This window comes from Pyxicephalus adspersus, chromosome 4 (genome assembly GCF_032062135.1).
Source record: "Pyxicephalus adspersus chromosome 4, UCB_Pads_2.0, whole genome shotgun sequence".
NCBI classification, from domain to species: Eukaryota; Metazoa; Chordata; class Amphibia; order Anura; family Pyxicephalidae; genus Pyxicephalus; species Pyxicephalus adspersus.
The window spans coordinates 11,064,671-11,086,882 of NC_092861.1; the positions used below are offsets into that span (position 1 = coordinate 11,064,671).

At 37.5% G+C, this 22,212-nt stretch overlaps 1 protein-coding gene and 1 long non-coding RNA gene across 5 annotated transcripts in view; both read left to right on the forward strand.

The window, feature by feature from the left end:
- The window catches only part of LOC140328065 (uncharacterized), a 156,119-nt gene that overhangs the window by 92,119 nt on the left and 41,788 nt on the right, over positions 1-22,212 (forward strand). The window lies entirely within an intron of this gene.
- LOC140328061 (cytochrome P450 2K4-like) lies at positions 3,514-21,584 on the forward strand. Of its 4 annotated transcripts, XM_072407385.1 has the most exons (10): positions 3,549-3,672; positions 10,821-10,908; positions 11,245-11,407; positions 14,068-14,217; positions 15,316-15,476; positions 16,895-17,068; positions 17,828-17,969; positions 18,287-18,471; positions 18,878-19,019; positions 21,005-21,584. In XM_072407385.1, exons 2-10 carry the CDS (start codon positions 10,903-10,905, stop codon positions 21,184-21,186), a joined length of 1,305 nt encoding a protein of 434 aa, XP_072263486.1. In that variant the 5' UTR covers positions 3,549-3,672; positions 10,821-10,902; the 3' UTR covers positions 21,187-21,584. The 4 variants fall into 4 exon arrangements, with proteins under 4 accessions (XP_072263487.1, XP_072263486.1, XP_072263488.1 ...); XM_072407386.1 differs by lacking the exon at positions 10,821-10,908 and having other exon boundaries at positions 3,514-3,672; XM_072407387.1 differs by lacking the exons at positions 3,549-3,672; positions 10,821-10,908 and adding an exon at positions 3,679-4,155.

Consider the following 22,212-nt stretch of genomic DNA (forward strand, 5'->3'; position numbering starts at 1 on the left):
GATTGGTACTCATCCCCTTTTGAGTAAAACAACTGTGGAAGCAGTAGTCTCTCTTTCTAAACGTAACTTCATGACTTTCCACACCAGGAATGTATACATTAGAATTAATGTATTAAACTGAAATTTCAGCTAGGTTTTGATTTCCATTCACACACCACACTGTGTAAGCATACACGTAAATGCCTAATGCTGTAAAACACCCAAAAAAACAGGGATCATATTAGTGAAATGTTGTGCTGTACTTGATGTGCCATTGTTTTGACCACTGTGTATAATGCATGTTATCATTCATTATTGCAGCTATAGTTTTGAACATATCTGTGATAAATAAAGGGAGTAGATAAAGAAGGAATTGTCAATTAGAAACAACTCTAAAAACAAACATGATGACTGCTGGCATCATTACATAAACAATATATATTGGAACATAAAGTGAGATTAATTGACCTGACTGAAAAACTGTTGCATTAAGGCAACCTACAATCTCAACAATGTATTTTATCACATGGGTTTTGTGGTGCATTGCAGTGTTGGGTCTACTGGTAAGTGAACAGCCTAAATTTCTTTAGTGAATCACTCCCTATACCCATAACTTCTTGGCCAAAAAAGTACACAATATTGTAACCAAATTCAACTATTTCCAGAAGTATAAAAAGAAATCAGTAGCACATCAGAAAAATCAGAAAAACTTTGGAATAAAAAGAGAAAACTCAGGAGGCCCCCACCCTCTCTGTTCTTCTGCAATCCCTAAAATGATAGTTACACATCCGAAAACACACACATATTTACATTCACTAAACACACACTAATACAGCTAGGGCCTGATTTATTAAAGCTCTCCATGACCAGACAAAATAGACTATCATGGGAGAAACTGGGTGATCCATCACACCTGGAATGGATCTCTCCCAAGATTGAAAATGCCTGTAAACAAAAAGCAATCTACTTTATGGAAATCCATTCTAGGTTTGCTGGATTTTGGGAGAACCCAAATCCTCCCATAATGGTATATCTACTCTATTCTTGGAGATATTTAATAAATCAGGGCCCTATGCCTTTACTGTAAACACCACACTCACACCTACCTCTCTTTGAACTTTTTATGTAACCCTAAATCATTTAAAATTAGTGTTTACATGTATAGTTTAACAAAAATATGAAATAAAAGTATCCAAATTGATATGAACATATGGTCCATCCACCTAGAGACAAGGACCACGATGGGGTGGTGGATTCCAAACTGTACAAACACTTGTCTATAAATAAACAAATTGAATGTTCCACCCTTTAACATTGGTAAGGTACACCAAACGACTGAACAAAAACATTTTGAGGCACATGAAGAGATTGCCCATCCACTTCTTTTAGTGGGATAATGGACTTAAGCACTAAACATAGAAAGCTCCAATCAGTAATAGTTTTCTGGTCCTATTCCAACAGCAGAAATGAATTGACGTGTTTTGCCCAGAAGTCTTCCTTAGGGGCACTTGAGACATTATGACAGACATATAACAGTATGTTGTGCTGCCAGGTAGATATTGTCCTGAATATCTGTCATAGCCCATGGGGCTCATTCACCAAAGGAATTTAGGTTGTTCACTAAACTTAGTGATGGTTCACTTAGCAAGTGATACCCAATCCTATAGAAGAAAATAGAAAAAATAAACATGATTTTCCTTGCACAATATTGATTAATATTGATATTAATTAAAGTCAGCAGATCTTTATCTCATTTTTCTTTTGCAGCGATTTTGCTTTACTAAAGTATTTAATCTGTCCACTTGACAAGGTGAAAAATAAACTTTAAGGGAATAATTCACTTGTGAATGTGGTAAAAGCTTACTTTGCAAAGCAACCCAATCATGTGCAAGGAAATCCAAAAAAAAAAAAAAAAATACCTAAGTCAACAGAGCTTCAAATCATTTTTACTAAGCTTCGTGAAATATCACAAAGGTAAATTTCAGTTTGCTTTGTTGATTGTCTATGTGCTGTTTTACAATACCCCTTTATGCATCGATATACCTCCTAGATCCAGTCTTAGCAGATGATATGCCCACATGCAGAGCTGGTACCATCACCAGCCAGTAAACTCTTCCAAAGACACAGAGGGCGGATCCAACGGATGGATGAAACTGTACTAACTAGTCACAAACAGGAGGGAGGAACATTCCAAATACAAATAAAAAATGAAACCAGGCTGCTGTGGCAGCACACTCCCCACCTGTTATCGGTAGATACCACTATACTATTTCAACAGTACATTCCAAATGTCATACCTTGCTAGAAGAAGTCTAAGATACAAATGTTAATGAAATTGTTCTGGACCTCGAACCAAAGAAAGAAAAACATAGAAAAACAAACAAAATATATCAAGTTCAAATCCAGTCTACGACAAGTTGTCAACATTAAACAGTTGACAGCTGGAACAGTTTCTATAGAAGTTAGGTTTCTTCCATAGTGGTAGAAGATTTGGATAAGTCCTACACAGGTAAAAGAAACAGCTTTTGTAACAGGTCGGAAAAAGCTCTTGACTCCATCTCTTACCGTTCTCAATTTTACTGTATGTACCTTTCCATCTTTGCTGGAATTGCCTTTGTAATAAGTCTATTAGGCCAATCTAGACGATGGGTTTGTTGATCCCTCAATAACCCTTTCATAAGTTAGTCCTTCGTTCTTGCTATTTCCTTTTTAGCTGACATTTCAGCGAGAAAGAACGTTAAGACTTCATGATTAAGCTTACCAGAGTTGGTGTCCATAAGCATAGGGTCTAAAATGCATCCAGCGGTCCTAATCATTCTCTTCCACGTGCAACCCATATGGGATGAATACGGTGGGTTGATCTTCCAGTCGCAATCGCTTTTCTTCAGATTGACCGACTGGCTTTCTTTCTATCTCCAATTCCTTGCACGCTCCAAATAAATTGGTACCACAGTCTTACTATTCCTCTAATTGCGAGAAATCTTCTCGGGTCATTTATAAAGCTCAATGAATCTATAGACTCAGTTACCTCTATATGTATGGTTCTCAAAGATAGACATGTGAAGATACTGCCCACCAACTGCCCACCATTTGTTGTGTGGCTGACCTCCACGATTCCAGTGAGTGGCAACTCTCCATGGTCCAAAGAGGTTGAGTGTAAGGTTAAATAACCATTTCTCAGCCATTTTGTATCAGAGATATATTTATACAGAATATATTTTAGTATATAACCACATGATTGCAACACTTTGAGTTAATTAACTTTATTCTAGTTATTTGTGCACCAAGGAATGTACTTGGCCATATTGATTGCTTGTGTTTCAATAATGTGTCAGGACATTCTGATATGTTGACATGATTTCTGGGAAATGAGGAACAGGGGTTTCTTAGAAAATATCATTGAATGTTTATGGTTATGATACTTGTTATTGCCAACTATTGCAGATAGTCAGTTTGCATCAATAATATCTTTTGTAATCATTAGACAATCCCCTTATGAACATGTATAAAAGCACTTGTTACCAATAATAAAGTTGAGATGTTGATCAGTGAATATCTGTCTCTGTGTCATCATGGATTACTCTCCCAGACGTCTGTGGTATATTCATGAATCAATACAGACCATATAGAAGAAAACCCTAAAATCGAAATCAACATTTGTGAAAGGGGGTGCCATGGCCAGTCTGTCTTTCGGTAAATCAGCCAATATGTTATTGCTGTTGCCTACCTCTCAACTTCTGACATTTGACACACCTGTGTATAATAGAAGCAATCCGTCTCTTTGCACCAATTTATCTATATATCAGCAGTGCGAAGAGCACCCTCTGTGAAATGCCTGCCTTGATTGCTAACCTTCTTATGAAGGTTTCGTTGAATGTTGAATCAGCAAAGTAGCGATGTGATGATTTCCTGGTAATAATAAGGGATTTAACTCATAACTGAAAAAGGATGCTCTATTTAGGGGTCCATCTACTCTTAACATTCCTTGGCTGTCTCTTTTGGGGTTTATACTAGCAAGAGGGCTAGTCTTGGGAATGAGCCTCTGGCTTTGAAAACACTGGATTTCCTCAGCGAAGACCTCCTTTTGAACACTACAGAGGATATGTAGTTCTGCTTTCTGGAGCTCCCCTTTCCCAGGTGGATTCTTACATATGTGCCAACCATAGCATCCTGAAGGTTGGTCAGATTTCTGATATTCATTAGCAATATGGGTAAACCTAGCTTTTTCAGTCAAGAACAGCAGTGTTCATAGTGTTGGGTCTTGAATACAATGTTCAATGTGGTTTTAACTGAAAGTACTTCAGCAAGAATCTCAGGATCGGTATCCGAATTTATGACATCAAAGGTCATGTCATTGTGGGAATTTGTTGCCAAAAACTCCAGAATTGCACTGATGTCTTAGCCTTATGCCACATGAGTCAGCAACCAGTTTTGCAAAAAATGTATACTAATTAGTCTTATTGACACCGTACTTATTAAATGGGTGGTTCACCCAAAATTTGGAAAGTGGGAGTGATAAGGTGGACTACCAATTTATGTTTTTCACCCCGTCTTTAACTATTTTATGGCCTTTGCATTACCCTATACCAGGGGTCAGCAACCTTTACTATCAAAAGAGCCATTTTGCCTCCTCTTCCACTAAAGAAAAATAGTCTGGAGCCGCAAAACATAACACAGTTTATAAACTTTTAAAAGTTTTAATATTTTTTTAATTTTACCTGTTACAACCAGTGTGCATGTGTAGGCCTACTTTGAAATAAATTAAACACTGAACTATGCCCCTAGAAGCCTCCAGCTTCTAACGTATCATCCTGTTACATTAGAAGGTGGAGGCTTCTAACGTAACAGGGTAGATTTTTTTGATGGGCAGAATTCTTTATGTTCTGATGATAGCCTAACAATTAAATTTTAGGGGGTGTTAGTCACAGGTGTCTCCCACTTGCACCTACATTTTTGGTTTTGTACATCTCCCCATTCCAGAGGAATTGGGGTTCAAAGGAGGGGGATGTCATTGTACACACCCATTTGTACACGCCCCGTGGTAGATTTATTTCACTGGTAGATTTTTTTCATTAGAACACCAGATAGGGAATCCCCCTCCTCCACAGTGTCTTGGGAGGAAGGGGATCCCCCATCAGAGATCTCCCCGCGGCAGCCGAAGGGAGCCACAACAAGGAGGCTGAAGAGCCGCATGCGGCTCCGGAGCCGCAGGTTGCAGACCCCTGCCCTATACCAATTACTTCATATGTCACATATGCTTTATGCATCCCATGCACCTTATAGTGCTTACACATCTATGCCTAATGCTCCTTGTAAGATATTTATCTTATGCTCCATTCACCAGACTATGCCATTTGCCTCCTGCAATAAAATTTTAGAGACATTTATAAATTCTGTTGACCAGCACGGCAATGACAAACAGCTTTCACAACTGGCTGCACAGCGATTTAGAAATTTGGACCATGGACTCATGAACCATGAATACACTATAATTTTGTTGCAGAGCCTCTGTGTTTGCTAATTTCCTTATAAACTTGCCCTTATAACTTTTAGCCCATCAACCAACCTATTTATTTTACCATTGATATCAAACTATGTCTTGCCCTTTGTTTATTTTAAATTGTAAAGCTATGTTATATCAGGGATTAATTCTAAAAGTGTTATTTTTTAGATAAAGTAATCAGGGACTTTTTTTTAACAAGATAGCATATTTTGGTAAATATCTAGGTACGTTGTTACCTTTTATACGGCCGTGTATTATGCTTGTTATAAAAGTAAAAGCTCAGAATTACCATTTATCTTTTTTATTCCATATAAAAGGGGGTTTTCACTTTGGGTTGTTTCAAACAAAGAAAATGGGATTGTTGTAAAAAAAAAGTGTACTCTAGGAAACCTTTCTAGCTAACCTCGGCATCCAGGCAGATTCCCATTGCTTTAGCAAAATGATTATTTGAAACATGATCATCCGTACTAATCCAACATTCCTTTGGCATTTTTTGCTGTCAATTCAAGGGCCACCATAACTTTTCTTGGCTTCTTGCTTTTTTATATTTATGTGGGGACCCAATATTGAGATACCTTCATAGAGCAGAACAAACAATTTTGCTAGTGAGTCCAACTGCAAGAAAATGATTTTAGGTATACGTATATAAAACAGGTGGGTGCACATATTACTTCTGGTGTAAGGGGTGTTGAAGGCTAGGCTCAATCCATTCTAGCAGGCCTGAATCCCTGCACCATCCCTAAAGTTGGGTTTCATGCTATTGCCCTTTTTGCTTCCCAGGTATACTGACAATACGTTACTGTCATAGTTACAACTAGTTGCCACTTCTTGGTCCACTAGCCTGTCTTTCAGTGTTCCTCCACTATATGACTCTTTATTAGGGAATATGACATTATTTTTTAGGGAAATTGCAAGCACATGAACATTTTAGGGAGTAGAATAGAATTTAAAGCAGCACTTCAAATCACATACTGCAATTACTTACCCTTCCCTCACCAGTTCAAATCTATTTGGTCTCCTTAAAAGCATAACCAACTCCAAGAAAAACATTGACTATACAACAGCTTACTAGTATACTGTTTTCAGGATAAAAACTCTTTTAACACACAGAACATACCTGTTGTTCTTGCCAAAAGTGTCCTCGTCTTGATGAACAAGACTTGATGCCTTGATGAACAAAGGCCAGCCTTGTTGACAACCATGGCGTCCCCTACAGACACAGAAGAGGCGTGAGTGTAGGCATCCTAAGACTAAGAATTATTTTATTTGATGGAATAACTGGTGAAAAAAAAGGAAAAACAACCTAATGCAACTGCCACATCTAAGGATTGGTAAACTGCCAGATATAACCACAAAAAATGTAACTCCATGAACATCAGTGGATTAAGTTGCTCACTAGTTATTTCTTCTTCTCAGAGAAAACTAGAATTTCCAGAACATCTTTCTTCCAACTACAACCAGATTTTGGCAGAAGTTTATTATTATAAATTGGTTTGGACTGTAGAATCCAGTCTGACACCATATCTTCAGGATATATATAAAGCTGGAAAATAACTGAACACACTTTTGTCTATTACTGACTTCCTTGAAAGTCTTCTAGCTGTAGTTCTGTTTTTACTGATTAGTATTCTTCAGTGACCTACCCAGGCCATCTATGTGGATATCTGCATACTCATTCCAGTTCAGTTATTTAGAAAGGATGATGGTCAAAAGATCACTTCTGCAACCAAAAAATAACTCATTTTTAGAGGATGGCCATTTCATGGCAGGTTTGCTTTATTTGGGATTAAAATCCTCTATACACGGCACTGTTGAATCTGTTGTTTTTATATCAGATGCAATCATTGCTATCTTCATTTAGATATAATTTCCAAAAACTATCATTGCCAAAATAAGACAAATAAAAAAGGAAAAAGCTGTTTCTTTAATATACTAACTAGCACAATCAATTCCTAATAGCAACTATGGTAATGAAAAAAAAATGTTGTTTAACAAACGTTTTTGTGTTACAAATAAAGGGAAAAAAATCATATACAGTGTGTAATATTTTTTTATTCCCAAATTGTAAAATTTTTGAAAAGAAATACAAATTTTTCTGAAACTTTTGGTTTGGAAATTAAGCATTGTAAAATCAACCAGGTGGCCAAAAAGACAGCACAACAGACAAAGTGTTCCATGGTACCACAATGATTCCATGGTGATTGGTAGTCATTGTAAAGGGTTGTTGATTATTGTGGTGCATTGCAGTGTTTGGTTCACTGGTAAGTGAACAGCCTTTAGTAAATTACCCACAAAGCCCTAACTTCTTGGCCAAAAAAGTACACAATACTGTCCCCAAATTCACATATTTCCAAAAGTATAACTATAAATCAGTGGTACCCATCAGCTAAATTTTGGAATCACTTACAGTCCCAAAACAGAAAACTCAGGAGGGCACCATATGGTGCCACCCTTCCTGTTCCCCTGCAATCCCTAAACTGATAGTTACATACCCAAAAACACACACATATCTACATTTACTGAACACACACTAATACACTTAGGACCAGATTTTTTAAAGCTTTCCATCATTGGACAAGATAGACTGTCATGGGAGAAACTGGGTGATCCAGTGCACCTAGAATATACCTCTCACAGGATTAAAAAAAAATGTAACAAAAAGCAAATTACTATATGGATATCCATTCTGGGGTTGCTGGTTTTTAGGAGAACCGTAGTTCTCCCATAATTATCTGTCTTGGAGATCTTTAATAAATCAGGCCTTTACTGTAAACACCGGACTCACACCTACTACTGGTAATTTTACACATACATACATTAGCTAAACTTATGTGTACATAACCTCTTGCCCTACTAATCTGTACTTTTCCCTTTTCATCTTAATTTCCTCTTGTTTTTTGTTGGTTTTGATATCTTGTGTCCTTTTATTTTGACTGCATTTGTGGGCTTATATATATGATATCTGGTGAGTATTTTGGAAAGGTTCCACTCCAAAGCCCTAGCCAATTGTTTGTGTATTGCCAACATAATACACATCACTTTACAAAGTTCGTAGTCACTAGGGCTGATGACATGTCACTGTGCCACAGAGGTGTTCTCCACCTATTGTCCCTAAAATAGTCATAGTCAATAGGGCTGATTCACTAAAGGAGTTTAGGCTGTTCTTTTAGTGTATGATAGCTTACTTTGCAAATGATACCCAATGTCATGCAAGAAAAGAGTAACCAACATGATTTTTCCTGGCTAATGAATGTATGGTTAAAGTCAGCAGAACTTCATCCCATTTTTGCTTTTGACATATGGCAACGGCAGAGACTGGGTATGATTTACTAAAAAAATTTAAACTGTTCACTTGCGAAGGTAATTTATCAACCTTAATAATTCACTAAGCACTATGAATGTGGTCATTGCTCACTTTGTAAGGCATACCCAAGCAGGGAAATAAAAAAAAATTATTAACCCCCCTAGCCGTAATCTCGAGTGTGACTTGGGGTGGATTTTACTCGCAAAAAGCGTTAATCCTGACTCACACTCGGGGTCACCTAAAACTTAAAAAGAACCCACTTACCTCCGTCATGGTCCCATAACTTCGTCATGGTCCCCACAGGTCCTGGGAACACGTCCTCTTCCTGCTCCTCCTCCTCCAATCTTTAGCCACAATCTGCAGAGAGGATCTCCGGGGTTTCAATACAAAATAGCTGTATTGAGTTTAATACAAAGATATCTTTACATAACATATATATTATATATTATACATATTTCTGTACAGTTATATTACATGTTTCATTATTTTTTAAAAATTTTTTTAAAACAGATTTTTGTGTTTTTTATTTAAAGTTTAATATTTATATTAATAAATAATGTACATATTTCGGTGAGTTATGCCTAAGAATTATAGCTTACAATGGAAAATAAATTTCCATGCAAAAAAAATGTAACACTTTTTTGCATGGAAATACGGACAGAATTAGAACGCTAGAGGGGTTAAAGTCAACATCACTTCTAATCATTTACAAAACTTAATGAAATATTCCTAAAGAAATAATTCACTTTGCTTTGTTAACCATCTATATTAATTTAGTAATTCAACTTCAATGTCTCTAACACAGTTTAGATTTAAACAATCAGTTTTTGTTTGTGAAGGGAAACCCACACAAATGCAGGGAGAACACTAGGTTATCCCTTAAAGCATACTTAAACTCCAAATTTTTAGTTTACATAAAAAAGTAGACAACCCTTTTATTTAAAGTAAAGATTTTGTTTGTTAGTGTCTTTTTTAAGTGCAACACTGCCCCCTTATTCTCATTGCCTGGGCTTTGTGTCACATGATGGGTGTACAGGAATAATGTCTGAAAAAATGTATTGCATGTATTGAAAATGATGATGTGAGGATGATTGTAAGCTCTTCGGGGCAGGGTCCTCTCCTCCTGTATCACTGTCTGTATTAGTCTGTCATTTGCAATCCCTATTTAATGTACAGCGCTGCGTAATATGTTGGCGCTATATAAATCCTGTTTAATATTATTAATATTAATAATAATAATAATAATAATAATAAAAAGTGGTAACACGGGCGGGCCAGATCTAGTTAATTTTTGGAATTCTTTGGCGGGGCCAAAAAAAGCCCCTTAGGGCCAGAGTTTGACACCCCTGGCCTAGACGATCAAGAATGAATGGGAGCGCAGAGCATCCCAGGATACCTATGTCATGCAACCTGGGACGCTCTTGGCTACTCCTTCTGCGCATGCCTGAGGTCTGCATGCGCAGTGAGATCATCAAGTTTTTCTCCCAGTCTACGTCACCTGATCTTGTGACTGCGCAGTGCGAGATCGAGTGACGTAGGAAGAAGAACCCAGAAGAAGGAAGAAGAAAATGACGGCGCCTGGCGCTCCCCCTGTGCCTTGCTGAAGACGGATACTGAGATGTCTCGGGACCCAATGGAAGAAACCTCCTGGCAGATAGACTGATCTGCGGGATTGAATGTAAGTGTGATTTTGTTTTGGTTTAGTTTTGGGTTTATTTCCACTTTAAGGTGCAGAAATATGTAAGCATTTAAAACCCATACACTACATGCAAAGTAAGTGTTTTTTTCTAGGTTATTTATTTCCAGATTGCCTCTATTTAATTTGGAACCAAAAACTATTATAAAAGTGACAGTGCAGTGCCCCTCCCTGAGAAGGCAATTTAGGACACAGAGCAAATTTTGTCACTTTTTCATCTTCAACACAGTAGCCATGGATTGTTCTCTTTCTGCATTCACAATTTATGGGCTATTTTTCTTGGTTATCCTATACATAAAACAAACCTGGGGATCACATACTTCATCTGCTTCATTTAGGAAACCTCCTCCAGGGCCCAGAGCTCTGCCAGTGATCGGAAATCTACATATTATTAATCTCAGGAGGCCAAATGAAACTTTTATGAAGGTAACAGTTTTACTGTTTAGCTCTGATATAATTTCGTATTTAGTAAAGATTTGCAATCACTTACTGCAGTCTCAAAGGAGACCAATAATATTAATAATACAATGTATGTCATTGCTTATCTTCTTAGAAGAGGTCCTGAGTTTCAATACCTTTAATTTTCAGGTTTAGCATAACATGAGGATCAGGACGGTTTTAAGATAGGAGAAATTGGGCAATTGACCAGGTCCCCAACCTTCTCTAAATGTCGCATCTTTTTTTTTTTTTTGGTAAATCATTTGCATGTCCTTTTGTCAAAAATATTGCATACAATACATATTTCTTTTTTTGTCTTGTCAGCTTTCAAAACAATATGGGTCTGTGTTTCGTGTTCAGATGGGTGGTTTGAAAATGGTGGTGTTATCCGGCTATGAGACTGTCAAGAGTGCACTTGTCGATAATGCTGATGATTTTGCTGAAAGGCCCCGCATTCCGATGTTTGAAGACATTAACAAAGGATATGGTATGATTATAATACACTGATGATTATATTACAATTTTGTCATGTTTTTTTCAAAGACTATACTTTAGGTAAAACTGCAAGCTTGTATAGGCTGGCGTGTACAACTAAGACACACATTTTTGTAGTCCAAAAATGATGATACCACAGAGAAGAAAACAGCACCGCTAAACCTTTGGTAAAGTAGTACATGAATCTAATATATTAACACATCTCCTAAATAAGTACTGTTTTAATTGGTGTAACAACATACTTTAGGTGACAGAGTAGCATCATGTCATATGTTTTTCATAGCAATAAAAAGTCCCTAAAGGCAGCGTAGGCCTTTTTGAATGTATATTTTCTTACAATAATGCTCAGAACTTTAAATAAAACTATACAGATATTGTTCTCTTTTGTTATTCAGAAAATACTGAAATATTGCCTGTGAATATTTCTCCCATGCTTTGAGCCAACACTGAGCCCAGGTGCCCATGGGTGATAATGTTCAGTCAGCAAACATGAGTGGGTGCAATTTACTGTTGTTGATCTGTTGCTAATCCCCCTTCTATCTGACCTTCTGCTGTCTATCACCCGGGCCAACAGCAATATATGACCATGGACTCGCTTACTCTCTAAATTCTCATATACTTCTCCTGGCTTACTGATCAGTGTATGACCTTTGGCTCTTGTTCTGTGATTTGGCTTTGATATAAGTCTTGCTTGTATTTGACCTAGTGTAACCTCAATGGGTACCTGGGCTTGGATCCCTCATCTGGTATTTACTGGGCACTTAAGCACTTGGGGGAAACCAAATGCTTTGGCAGCACTACTAGCCTCCGGATTCTGTGTGGCGTCTCAATTATAGGTGAAGTTTGCGGTACATATGGAAGTTCATTAAAGGTGTTCCCCTCTCTTCAATAATAACTTTAAATGTTGAGCCATCTCTTTAAGCAATCATATATAATGTATAAAAGAAGAAAAAGAATGAGGTTCACGGCTCAGGGATTGTATGAAATAATATATACGTTTATTTGTTACATGGTATCAAAGAAAAACATTTACATACCACAATCAGGTATTTTACCTTGGTCCTGTTAACACTTCACAAGACCTAGGTATTTTATACTAGACACAGTACTTCTATAGTTCTTCAATATTCATAGAAAAAAATAGGTTAAAAATAATTACGCCAAAAACCCCACAAAAATACTGCATATTATCATGTAGGGCCCCGTTGTGCCAACAAAACAGCTTTGACCTGTTGAGTTATGGGGGTGGATTATATAATGAAATATAAAAGATTCACTTATAAAAGTGAATTATCTCCTGGCCAATGAAACTTCACTTGTCCTAGTGAATGTGGTGATAATTATCTTTGCTAATATTATCCAATCACGTGTATGGACATTTTAAATACCAAATTTTCAGGTACTAATTGAATGGCTTAAGTCAATAGAGCTTCAACATTTACTAAGCTAAGTGAAGTATCCTGTACAATGGTAATATTTACTTTGCAATGTGAACAACCAGAAAGCTTTGTGGCATCAAAATCACACAAAACTGAGGGATCAAGTCACACTGGCCTTATGCACATGGGGCAGTCCACCTTCTTCAGCTGGTTCCCTCTATGCACATCAATGAGACTTGGATGCCTATGACCCTGTTGTTCTTTTTGCACCACTTTTGTTAAGTACTATTATATACAAGGTACACCTCAATAGACCAAACATTTTTCAAGATACTCTGATCCAATCATCTAGTGGATTGATATTTTACTAGCAACATAATCTGACGTGCACTAAATGTTTATTGAGGAACCAAAACTACCAGATTCTCATAAAAGTATACTGGAACCATGCAGTGATAAACTCAGGCAGGGCAAGCACAATTAAAACACCCATAAAATTAGAATATGAACCCAGATACTAATGTACCATAAAACACAGACCAGATGGAGAATAAAAAAAAACAGGTCATAAACATAGTGAAAAACAGGGTCTGGAGTCAGAGATCGAGATGTGGCCATGGAGCTAAATATATCTATGGGGAGCAGGCCAAGGGAAGCAGAGTTTCTGGCAAGGCCTCTAGCAGGGGTGTGGTCTCAAATTAGGAGCTCCCAGCTGCACAAATGATTCTCCACTGAATAATGCCACCTGCTGATGGCTAGAGAAAGATCACGATAGTCCAGGTATTAGTGCCACCAGCAGGATATGCAGGACTCCTGACATGTAGCCATTACAATATGGACATTGGCAAAGTAATTCCTGTCCTTACACTTGCCCATTTGTCTTGCTTCCAACACATTACCTTCAAGAGCTGACTGTTTACCTGCTACCTAATATGTCCCATCTCCTAACAAAAGTCATTGTAAAAACATTATCAGCATTATTAACTTTACCCCTCATTAGTTTTACTGTTTTGACTAATAGTTGTTGTCAGGACTGCAGGGATGGGTCCTAAACGGGAGATATATTTCCCTCTTATACAGAACATGGGGGTATTCTTGAAAGAGTCCAGAAATAGTTGAAAGCAACTCTGCAAAGTTTGTTATTAGTAGCTGGTTGGTTTCAGTGCTCTGGAATGAAAAAGGAAGATACTGAGTTTGGGCTACAGCAAGACTGGAGGTCTGACTATAAGTAGGACAGTATGGTCTGGTTGATGAATTCTCTGTTAAATTGTAGGTGTCCCATTCAGCCATGGTGAGAACTGGAAAATCATGAGAAGGTTTACTCTCAGCAAACTACGGGACTTTGGCATGGGAAAGAAGACCATAGAAGATCGGATCGTTGAAGAGTGTGGATTTTTTACTAAGGCACTTGAATCATTAGATGGTAAAATTATATGTCAGGTTTTGCATAACTAGAGTTGCTAGGCAAACAATGTTGCCAAAGATTATAAAATACATGCATACTCAAAATGCAGAGCAGTTGTTTAAAATAAAAAGGATAAAGAAAAATTTAAAATCGGTTATCAACATATTGTTGGCCCTCTCCTCTCAGAGCTCCCATGCTTTGGGGAAAACTAGATTGTGTGCCTGGAGTGCCAATCCGGTATGTTCATGAGTAGGGTAGAAACTAATAATTTTATTTTTTTTAGGAGAAAAATAAGAAAAAAATAGAACTAATTAAAACAGGAATCCAAAGCAAAGATGTACTTAAGCTTTTTAGGAGATATGCCCTATAACTTGCCATACAACTATAGAAAATCTCATTTTGGTTGAGAAATTGATGAATATCTCTTGAATGTTGGACTAATTTCTCATAGTATATAAAATGTGTATTTCAGATATATTTCAAAATGTTTGTAAAACATCTGATCAATACACCTACTATATGACCAACATATATTGACATAATTAGATTTAGGTGTTTCCATATAATGCTGCATTTGACGATAGACTGTGACAACCATAAACAGTGGAATACCATATCAATGTCCAGTTTTGAAAATGGATGCCAAGACTACTCCAGAATCCCATTCCGCTACCTAATACACATTTTTGGATTAATCTAGATTTACTCCCACTTATGAAAACTTTCAGTGGTCGCCAACCTTTTCAGACCCACGGACCACTAAATGTACTGGCACAGGACCGCGCATGCATAGGGAGCTGTGTGTCACTCAAATAGGAAGAATCTTCCCCCAGAGTGACATCATAATGCCAGAACCCACCCACTCTCCCATTGCAGTTCTGAGCCTGCAATAGGGGAGTAGGCAGGCTGTGTCCAGAGCCCCATATGGAGTACGTGGTCCGCAGTTCTGTCAGTGCTTCCCCCCAGTGGGGTTCTTCTCCTGACCCCACTAAGGAAGGGGGTGCACCGGCCAGGGCTGCCGACCACCAAAATTTTCTCACAGGCCACTCAATCTGATGTTGTATTTCAAGAGCCATCATAACTGCACTAATCTTGATTTTTGTTCTGTCACATTAGGCAAACCAGAAGACTTGACCATAAAGACAAACTTTGCTATTGGAAATATAATAATATCAATAATATTTGGGCACCGCTTTGATTACCAACATCCCATTTTACTCCGACTTGTTGGACTTATTAATGAGAACATGAGCCTTGTTGGAAGTCCTCCAGTTGCGGTAATTCAATATACACTATTACTGAAATTTTTTAATATTTCCTGGTAGTGACCTGATCACTATTGCATAGGAAAATAATAAATTACCAAGTTTATTAGCATCAAGCATTATCCTTGAGTAAAGATACTACGAATGTGACCTGCAGAAATCATACCAGTCCCTATTAGTATGTTTCGGGTTTGACTATGTTAAAATGTAGTCTCTATGGCATTATAAACTGACCTGAGAGTCACAAACCTCTGGGAGAATCCTGGTTAGGAAACACTGCTCTAGGCATATCAACTTTAGGTCTTCTTTTGTCAGCTTCTTTTTTAAGTCATTTCATAGAAACCCTAACAGATTCAATGCAGAACATTTGTAGATGGTATAGAAGAGAGTCAGCCAGCCATTCATCATCTCTTTCATAGAGGACCTCTACAGTGAAAGGTATGCCCAAAAAAGGCTAGATGCGGGGAAATGACTAGTCAACAATTATGCTTTTTAGCTCACTGAAAATAATGGTTCTCTCATTACTAACCTATTATGCCTTGTTTAGGATTGTTACAGGGTATGGTTATTTTGCAAAAACTTTGCAAGAATTACCCAAATGATAACTGGTGGCCCGATGACTGGGTAATGATCAAGATACAACAGGACAGGTGAAATCAGTATAGATCTACATAAAAATATTATTAGTGATATAAGTGTACTGCTAGTTTATAGATCTTCTTTTTCAGCAAGGAAACATTGGGTATTACTGTAGTGGCATCCATGAAGTTGTGCTTCAGGTCAAGTTCCCAAGATTCCTTGAGAACAATGTATTTTTCATCTGGCGTCTAACATATTCTAGTGATCTCCCAAACAGGAAACCTATTAGACATGCAACCTTGGGTATTAACCCAGAACATGTTTCCTTAGGGGCTTCCTTGGCTGCTTTAAAACCCAGGTGTATGATCTTTGGAGGCTGGTACCAAATGATATGCATGACTTCCCCACTCAGGACACTGGGACAAGACTGTTATTGACTCAGTGTGATAATACATATTCGGAGACCAAATTGTTAATCGTTCTGATCATTGGTTGCTGAAGTATATTTAGAAGCTCTTAGCAGAATCAGTAAACAGTCTGAGACATGAACACCTAGGACTCTATTTATAAAACAGAGAATCAGACATGTACTCAAATATTTTATTCAAAGATTGTCCATTTTCCAGGGAATCATCCAGGTCCATGTGTTTCCATGTGTAGTACGGTAGTAGTTAATTCCCACAAGGGAATGTTTAAAGACATGTCAGATTCCCAGTTTTATATATTTACATGGGTAAAGAGATACTTTTGTTGTCTGCACTGAAATTGTTCCTTTAAGTTCACTGAACATCGTTATACTTACTGCAAAACAGAAAGGTCCCAACATGAATTATATTTTGTTTTGTTTATAGATATACAACTTCTTCCCTATCTTTTATTACTTGTGTAATGCACACAACAAAGTGATGAAAAATATAGAGGATATACACAACTTTTTAAAAACAGAGTTTGTAGAACACTTGAAAGGACTGGATAGAGATGACCAGAGAGGATTTATTGATGCGTTCCTTGTCAAACAGGAGGAGGTAATATACTGTAATTGATGATGATATTTGATGCTCACAGGTTTAATGGTCTACTCCAGGCACAATGCTTTATTTATTTGAACAAAAGTAGACAAGGTTATTTTCTTTGTTGGATCCTAAACTAGCATGATTCTTGTCCCTAGCTGCATCCCCAATGGCTGCAGAACAGTTTAAATCTAGGTACACATACACTAACTTCGACCACTATAACAATCCTTTGGTAGAAGCAACAAAAACTTGCAAAAAGAATACTACCTTATGGGTTCCCTTTTGTAATCATTTTAAGTCTTCCATAGACCTCAAAGACCCCTAAACCTGCAAGCTGACATGGCAAGAAAAACTTTCTTCTGATTCTTTAAATTTAACAAGGGCAAATTGGTAGAACAACTTTACTCTCCAGCCGATCTTTCCAAAATGACTTCTGTGTCCTTATGACTCAACGACTGTTCTCTATGACCAGAGAATTTTTCTTGAATTTTTCTTCCTTTTGCCATTTAACTATTTTATATATGCTCCTCCATTTTTTCAAAGAATGGGGGACTTTCTATGAACTAAGCAACCCTGACTTGTTTTCCCCTCTATGATTTCTAAGATAACAATAAATCGTTGAAGGACACTAAGATTATACTAATTGTATAGGTGTTACTTGTGCTTTGTTTGATTTCATTTTTTTTCCTATAGTGAAACTAACTTTTAAATCTCATTATTACATTGTCTATATCCTCATTATTAACATTTGTTACCCTGTTTCTTATGCAGGAGAAATCTGATCCCAATACATATTTCCATGAAATGAATTTGCTGAGCACAGTGACAAGTTTATTTATGGCTGGAACTGAAACCACTTCGTCTACCATCCGTTGGGCCCTCACATATATGATACAGTACCCTGAAATTCAGAGTAAGTAAGTTATTATTGCTGTTGTTCCAAATGTACATGTATTTTTACTAAGTATTAGTGAAACTGTTTAAACTGGCCAATTGTGATTTCCATGCTGGAAAAGTTAAAAAAAAAAGGAAAAAAAAGCAGTCTGAGATTTTTAACACTACCCCTTAGATTCACCCATCCATCCATTCACCCATCTGCTGAAGTACATTCTTTCACCACAATACATACAGAATAATAAAACATTTACTTAAGCACTGAACAAATCACTCTGCATTTTTTCTAACCTTTTGCCCTATGTGTGTATTTTTTGCTCTTTATGTTTTCTTTAGAACAAGTCCATGAGGAAATTGATCGAGTGATAGGATTGGCACAGCCACGGATTGATCATCGGAAGAACATGCCTTACACAAATGCAGTCATTCATGAGACACAGAGATTAGCCAATATCTTACCTATGAATCTTCCCAGGGAAACTACAAGAAATGTAACCTTCAAGGGCTTCTATCTACCGAAGGTGATTTTTACTATTATTTTTTATTGTCTTTTGATGGTGTATCTAAAACCAACCCCTTTCTATATTTAGAAAGATTTTTTGTTTTTAGGTTTAGATACACTATTATGTGTTGAAATACTGTTTAATATATTACTTGCAGAAGGATTAGTCATTTTTACCTACACATTTTAGCTACTCGGTAAGATAAGTTTGTTACTCCCTTTGTCATCTGTCCACTAGTTAGAATTGATCATGCTGATTACTGTCCATGGGCGAAGATGAAGGACAAGGGGTGAAAGAGTAATATTCCATTTTAAGTCCAACAGAAAACCTATTCCATGGTTTGGTAATTGATCCCAATTATAACCTTTATTAATCTAAAGGTATAACATTCCATTATAATCTATTTATGTTTTTTTTTCTTTAGGGAACGTATGTTGTTCCTCTTCTTGAATCCGTGTTACATGACAAAACCCAGTTTGAAAAACCAGATAAATTCTATCCAGAACATTTCCTTGATTCTCAGGGGGCATTTGTGAAAAAGGCCGCTTTCATGCCCTTTTCAGCAGGTAATATGTTTGAACATAGATAATAGAAATCAATATTTTACATATCTATACCAATACCTTAGGGCACATAGGACATTTTTTTCAGTTAACTCACAAAAACTCATAACCCAGTGTGGTTCGATGTCTTCAAGGCTTATTTAAACAAATGATGATATATCATTTATATACAATACAAAGCAACATGCTGGTTGTTATTTCCTAGCCCATTATCAATGAATCCATCGGTCAGAGAAATGGATAGAGAAAACAAGCAATTACTTAACTAGACAATGACAGCTTCTTGCATACATGATGTAGAAAAAAACACTTAGACCAAAGAACTGGATTACCTGCCAATTTATTAGGCGTTTTATCTATACATGGTGGTTTCTACAAGAATAGAGGCATGTTCAGGGCCTAAAGAGGGACTAAACTTCAAAACTTTATTGCAGATTGTCCCTTTAGAATAAAAAACAAAATTAAAAAAACTGTTATTGTTTGTTGGCAATTTTAGAAGTACACTTACTACTTCAGTCTGTCTTGTGCGCTGGCAATTTAACTAATCATCTTCTCCATCTTAACTGGTTAGAATGATGTAACTGCCCATGTGCATAGGAGTTCATTCATTGCTGGCAGTCAGGGAATTCAGTTCCCATACACAGCAAAGAGTCAGAAAAGATTGCAAACAGACAGATAAGTGTGTCCTATAGCATTTTATGTCCTTTCTGCAATAAACAACCTGAATTTTTTTTTTTTTTTAAAGAATAGTTGTGCGGAAGCCCTGTTACATGGAACTTATAGTGAATAATAAGACTGGCAAAAGTTAAAATGATACAAGGAAACAGAGTTTAGTTCAATGTAGAAAATGCATAGAATGAAAACATGATCTCAAGAATGTTTGGTCACATTTTTTCATCAGAAAGCCATAATGCTAAAATGTCAGCAATATTTTGCATGAAACACACTGACATAAGTGTCATTTTACACAGGGGTCCCCAACCCCCATTCTGCTGCCCACCAGTGGCCGTCTGACAGCTGGGCCGCGAGAGCAGGGAGACCAGCGGTGGTCTTTCTCCTGACCCTGCTGGGGGAGGGTCACCGGCCAGATCCACAGACCACGTCTCCTGCATGCATTGCAGGGGGCTGTGGGCGGGTTGTGTCTCTGGACAGGCTCAGACCTCCGATGGGAGAGTGGGCAGGTTCTGGCATCATGACATCACTCTTGGGGAAATTTCTTCCCCTTTAAGTGACACACAGCTCCCCGCGCATGCGTCGTCCGGAGTCTGTAAAATTAGTGGCCTGCAATCTCCAAAAGGTTGGGAACAACTGATTTATTATTTACCTGAAAGAATGGTAGCATCTAGTGGTGGAAAGAACCTATGTGTCTTGGAACACTCTTCAAGCAGGAGTAATAAGTCAGTCACCGGTTATTAAATGTAAACTTACTTGGGATAAGCAGAAGTTTATATTTGTTCCTAAATAAAATCTTTCTTTTTTCTTACATACCTTATTGGACCAGGGACAGCCAGGCTGGGGAATGTTTTTTAACAAGGGTTGCTCCAGAGGTTTTAAAGGGTTACTTGAGCAACAAGCTATTTAGACCTCTCTGGTCAGTTACCTTCTTCCCACTGACCAGTAAGAGGTATGCTTCCCATGACCTCCACACTGTACTGTGAGCTGCCAATATTGTTTTTATAGCATGGGTTTCCTGAAGATCTGAAAGTTATTTCAAGGGGTTCCCCCATGTTGAGAAAGAAAAGGTTAAGAAACTCTGAGATAGATTACGGTGGACTTCACAGCAAGGAAATGAAGTTGGCTCTGTCTAGCTTACATCTGTGCTTCAATGAGATGTAATGTAATGCCATAGTGAATATACCAAATATGTAAAAATGTAAACATCATAAAAAAACAGCCAATCACAATTCTTTGAAAAACTATTTCAGCTTTTTGTGCCTCTAAGCTGGCCTTTACAAACTCTGACAATAATTCTTCTTTATTTTCCATAGGACGGAGGTCTTGCATTGGAGAAACACTTGCTAAAATGGAGCTTTTCCTATTTTTCACCAGCCTTATGCAAAAATTCACATTTCATGCAGCTCCTGGTGTGACCAACTTCAATGTCAAACCTTCAGTTGGTCTTACAGTTACACCATTATCTCCGAAGATCTGCTGTGTACCACGGTACTAATATAATGAATTTTTATTGTTATTACCGTGCTGTACAATACTGATGCTTCCTTACCTATATGCACTAAGGGTGCCCTTACAGAGATGATGCTGTTCTTCTGCTTCAAATCTGACAATTGTCAATGCCTGTCCACAGGCCTTTAATTTCCACAAGAACACAACGTTCGCAAATCAGTGGACCCATTCCTACAATGACAGAAGCTGAGACCTGCAGATAAAAATTCCACCACCTTATTCTCTGGCAACTGTATCTGTATCCCAATTACACACCTTTAATTTGTTATTAATTTTAGGGCCACCAGTCTTTTTGACTTAAAACTCTTTTTGTCGCTCCATATTCCCCCATTTCAGTTACACTTTAGTTATTCTAAAGAAATAAAGAGTGATGTATACTGTTAACTGTTATTATTTACTGTTTGAATGTCTTCAAGGCTTATTTAAAATCATTTTGAACTTTTCATCAGGTAAAAACTTTCAGGAGCATTGAATCAAAAGGTGTTTTAAATTTGACAGTTTGTTTTGTTTAGACTGTAGCCCCAGGTTGAATAGAAAAGTCTAGTGCCAGTAGGGCCATTTTTGAGCATAAGTGGCCAGGGTGCTAAAGGGCTCCAATAGGAAGGGAATTATATGTATCTGCTCTTGTTGATGACACAACTGGTCTGTTGTGTGTTGTCTATTTGTGAAACTGCAATTGTTGATAGCCAACACAGCTCCCTGGCTTGGTGGGAGTCTGGAATCCAAAGGTGTATGTAGAATGACCCTGTGCAATGGAAAAATGGGAGACTAAGGGACTGTGGATTTGATGGACTGCTGGGGAGCTGCTGAACTGGAGAGTGAAATATGGCTCCACCAAGTACTGAAAATATCATTCATCGAGCCATTGCTATCCAAGGCCAAAACTATAACTAATCATGTTCCCAATGAAACCCCTGTCATTTACTTGAGAGGTGAAGCAGTCAATCTGACATTTACCATGGGTGGAGAAACTTCCAGATCCATGGGTTTTAATTGCAGTGATTAAGTTACC